Source organism: Tupaia chinensis, unplaced genomic scaffold, assembly GCF_000334495.1.
Source record: "Tupaia chinensis unplaced genomic scaffold, TupChi_1.0 Scaffold143836_1, whole genome shotgun sequence".
NCBI classification, from domain to species: Eukaryota; Metazoa; Chordata; class Mammalia; order Scandentia; family Tupaiidae; genus Tupaia; species Tupaia belangeri.
This window is the reverse complement of record NW_006203686.1, coordinates 656,677-661,319: the sequence shown is the minus strand read 5'-3', so window position 1 is coordinate 661,319 and position 4,643 is coordinate 656,677. Positions and strand designations below refer to the sequence as shown.

The following is a 4,643-nucleotide window of genomic DNA, read 5'->3' as shown; positions in this document are numbered from 1 at the left end:
CATGAGCAGTACATCTTGCCATTGTGTCCTTAATTCACTAAAATACCAGAAGTCAAATCAAAGAAGCAGTTACCAAAAACTGATCAATTTTCATTTTAAAACATTAAAATATGTATTCTTTCATGTAAGATTGATTAGAGGTCAATACAGTAAAGGAAAATTTAAAAGTCCGTTAAAATAAAGCTTCAAGTATTTGATTCAAGTATGAACGAATAGCTTCACTTTTAGGGAGATGTTGCCAGGCCCTTTAGTCAGAACCTAGGATCTTTGATTTTGTAAGAATAAGATCAGAAATAAAGAAAAAATGCTGAGAAACCCAGAGGCTTAAATTGAAATCAGTTTAATAATTCAAGGCCTAAATAAATTGTGGTGGGCACTTCTAAATCGTGTTTAAATTAAGAATATTTTGGGGCCAGCCAGCGGTGTGGTAGTTATGGTGGCTGGATCTCACATGGCCAGTTGTGCCGTGTGCCCAAAATCCTAAGAGGAGAATGGAGGAGAAAGGATTAGGGTGTGGCCAGCTCCCTTTGGGGGCTTTCTCATTTTCTCTCTCTCACTCTCTCTGATTATCACATGTACTCTGGAGCAAAATATAAAAGTAATAAAATATTAAAAAAGTATAACTTTGGACTTATGTATGATCATTGGGCATCTTTTGAGGAAAAAGATTGTCTCTCTTTTAAAAATTTAATTTTATTTATTATTACTGTTTTTTACTTTGCTATAAGACACATGTGCCTACCAAAGAGAGAGAGAGAGCGAGAGAGAGAGGGAGAGAGAGAGGGAGAGAGAGAGACAAAGTGAGAAAGCACCTCCTAGGTCTGATACTCAAACTGTGATCGAATGCTTTGGAGTCTAGCACCTCAACTACCATGTCACCTGCTGGTCCCAGTATGGTTTTTTGAAAGCATGTATACAGTATGTAATAACCAAATCACAAATATAAATATATCCACCATCTTAACATTTGACATTAATATTGAACTACTTTGACCATAAAAATATTTATCAAATAAATTATTAAAAAAACTTTGACCATAAAAATATTTATCAAATAAATCATTAAAAAATGTTGTATTGTACATATTCAAAATATGCGTTGACTTTTTATAGAGGTCTATATTAATTATCACTGATGTTCTTTATTGTACCATGGTAGACTGTTCCATAATCCAGTCGGCTCGTTTAGCTGCACTCTTGTGCCTTTTTATCTTTTACCCAGTTTTTCCCCATCCCTTAACCCTCCTCCCCATCCAGTCTCTCCTCCCTATCCAGGATCACTACTACCACGTGGTAGTAGATACCACATTCTTTATTTATATGCTATCTTATCCTTTAGCTTCCTCTAATGAGTGATTACACTCGGTATTTCAAATTTTTTTAGACTTTAAAATCTTTATTTCCTCATGTCTTTATGTCAACATTTAAAGGTTTTCATTACAAGCTTAGTTGCTTGTAATACATCCAAAATGTTGTATAATTTGCCATGTAGATATAAAATAGTGATAGCATTCTTTAAATATTTTCAATGTAGTGAATTACATAGTCATCTCCTTCTTTAAAAAAATTTTAGGAGCGGGACCAGCAGTTAGTGTAATGGCTATGTCGCTGGACTCCCATGTAGTCGACTGTGGGTTGCGTCCCGGACCCGGTGGCTTAAACTCACGTCGGGCACATGTGCGTGTATGCCCAAGATCCTGAAAGAAGAATGGAGGAGAAGGGATTGCAGTATGGCCATACCCCCTGGAGGGTGATTTCTCGCTTTCTGTCTCTCTGTCTCTGTCTTTCTGGTGAGCGCACGTGCCCTATAGCAAAAACAAACAAACAAAAAAACAAAAAAACAAAAACAAACAAACAAAAAAACCTCTCCAAAAAACAAGTTTTAGGAACCAGCAGGTGGCATGGTGTTTAAAGGCACTGGAATCCCACATGGCCAACTGTGGTTCAAGTCCCATAGCTGGTGGCTTGCTTTCTCACTTTCTCTCTCTCTCTGTCTGTCTCTCTCTTGATCTGCCCCTTTCTGGTCAAATTAAAATAAATAAATAAAGTTAAATAAAAAATTAAAGAATCATTAATTTAATTTTATTTATTAAATATTATTATTTTTCAATTTGCTATAGGGTACATGTGCTCACCAGATAGAGACAGAAAGAGAGAGAGAGAGAGAGAAAGAGGAAGAGGGAGAGAAAGTGAGAAAGCAAGCCACTAGGTCATGGACTCGAAGCAGGATTAGCCATGTGGGAGTTCTGTATCCTAGCCACCATGCCAGCCTTCTGGTCCCAACATAGTCATTTCTTATCTTCTACAAAATATCTAAAAATATTTTTAAAAACTTAAAAAAAGGTATCTCTATTATGGTGTCTACTTTACCTAGTATTCTAATTTTTATACCTTTCCCCAGATGTAATTTTATCCTAAGGTGATAAATATTTTTATGGTCAAAGTAGTTTTACTGGATTTATTTTGGTGCTTCTCTGCAACAGATATTATGGAAAATAATATAAAAATTAAAATAAATACTGTATTTCCATACTTCCCTCCTCAGGTCAGCTCACCCTCAGGATACGTGATGAATCACTGTAGCTTCATTGGTTGGAATTTCTGATTAAGTCAAATAAGTGAAATTTTATAAACAGATATTATTTTTATCGTACGTGTTTCCATTATGATGCAAAGCAAACTTTCAGAATCTGAGGCAGGCAGAATTTGGAGCTGCCCACAGATTTCCTGCTCTGGGGGGCACACCCTGTACCTGCCCTGGCCTGGTGTGTGGGCGGGGCTCTGGTCCTACCTGCTGGAGTTGATTAAGAATCACATGACTGGCGAAGCCAATGGCTTTCAACCACTGAGTCTAATGCAATCATCTGAGCATTTTGTAAAAGGAACCGAATCTCCTTGAGGCCACTGCTATCCCCGGTGACACCACCTGCAAAGGAGAGTCACTGGTGCTGTATAGACCCCTGGAACCCCAGGACCCTACCACAGCATCTGGGAGCTGAGAGCATCGCCAGTTTGGCCAGCAATCTGCACCAGTTCATGAGCAAATCTTCCTCGGTCCAGGCGAACCCCACCCAGCTTGGCAGACCTTGCAGAGAGACCCTGAGCAGTGGAGCAGTGGAGCTGACCTCCAGAGCTGAGAGCTGGTAAGTCTAGGGTTTGCTTTGGAGTGGGTGGGAATTTAACACTTGATCTAAAATGATATCCTTTTTATCTACAGTTTTTCACATTTGCGAGAGGCAGAAAAACCAGAGTAGGAGTGTGGAGGAGATAGAAGGGATCCATCAGCCCATAAAACATGGCTCAGTAGTGTGACAGCAGTCTTTCCTCACATTTGCTTGGTAGACAGACAATCCAACCTCCCCAGCCAGGCCTTCAGCTCCTACCGCCCAGCGACTGACCAGGTGTTACCCATGGACACGGATGGGCAGGCAGGTGCGTCCAGTGCAATGCCCGACACACTCTGGGGCCCCAGAGCTACCAACGTTCACGGAATCTCGGAAGACCAGGATTGGGACTTGGAAAGACCCGAGGACCAGGAAGATGAGCTGAGGAGTCAGGACATTTTAGCAGAAGATAAAGAGGACTCCTACCTACTTCCTCCTGCAACCAAAAAAAGAAAAACAGATACTAAGGGAACAGAGAGGAGGCCAGCTGTGGACGAAGAGGAGGTTCAGAAGATGACAGTCCTGCTGGCTTCATTCTCTGAGGAGCAGATGGCCCGATATGAGCTGTGTCGACGGTCAGCTTTCCCCCAGGCACTCATTACGACTCTGCTGCAGTCCATCTCTGGCAGGCTGGTATCTCAGAAGGTGGCCATCGCCATGGCGGGTATGGCCAAGGTCTTTGTGGGGGAGGTAGTGGAAGAGGCCCTGGACGTGTGCAGGAGGTTAGGAGAAATGCCCCCGCTCCAGCCCAAGCATTTGCGCGAGGCTGCCCGGCGCCTCAGGTCCAAAGGCCTCATCCTCAACACCAAGTACAAAAAGGTCATGTTCTTCTAAGCACATTGGGAACAGTGGAGGCTGGAGCTACAGTTGAGAGCACTGCATGGGAAGAGTGGGAACATGTTCTTGTATATTACGTATTTTTTTTTTCACTTTTGGGGGGTTCTTTTGTATAACTTTAATGAAAAATGTAAGCAAAAAAAAAAAAAAGGAATACCGTTCCTATAATAGGAGAATGTAATGTGCTGGGGCTCTTGTATCTCAGTCCCCCTGGATTTTACCCACAATTTTTTTTGTGTGTGTGCGTTTCCATATTAATTTTTCAAAATTGACATATAAGATTGTATCTATTTGTCAACCCACAGTTTTTTTCTTTTTATTATTTGAATTTATTTTATACATTCAATCATTATACAACTTGTAAAATGAATTACCCAGGATAAATACACTGCGCACCCATTTTAAAGTCTTCTTCAAACTTGGACCTTGACCACACTCAGATGAAGGTAGCAGCTGCTTCAGGGCGGATAGCCCTCCTGAAAGACTGACAGGTTCATTCTGAAGTCTCAGGTGGCCAGGATTTAAGGTTTTCTTGTCTGATTTTAGGTAAATGAAACAGGCAGAATTTTTCCCCTGCGGCCCTCTAGCCTGAAGGTTCTGCGGTTCTCAGTTGCTTTGGAAAGGTTTTTGGACACGTGTGCT

At 41.1% G+C, this 4,643-nt stretch overlaps 1 protein-coding gene across 1 annotated transcript; it reads left to right on the top strand.

Annotated features, from left to right (window-relative positions):
* The first annotated feature begins 3,393 nt into the window (after window positions 1-3,393).
* LOC102492811 (putative TAF11-like protein ENSP00000332601) lies at window positions 3,394-4,094 on the top strand. Its single transcript, XM_006165246.2, has one exon. The coding sequence runs from the start codon at window positions 3,411-3,413 to the stop codon at window positions 3,996-3,998; it is 588 nt and encodes a 195-aa protein (XP_006165308.1). The 5' UTR covers window positions 3,394-3,410; the 3' UTR covers window positions 3,999-4,094.
* Window positions 4,095-4,643: the final 549 nt, after the last annotated feature.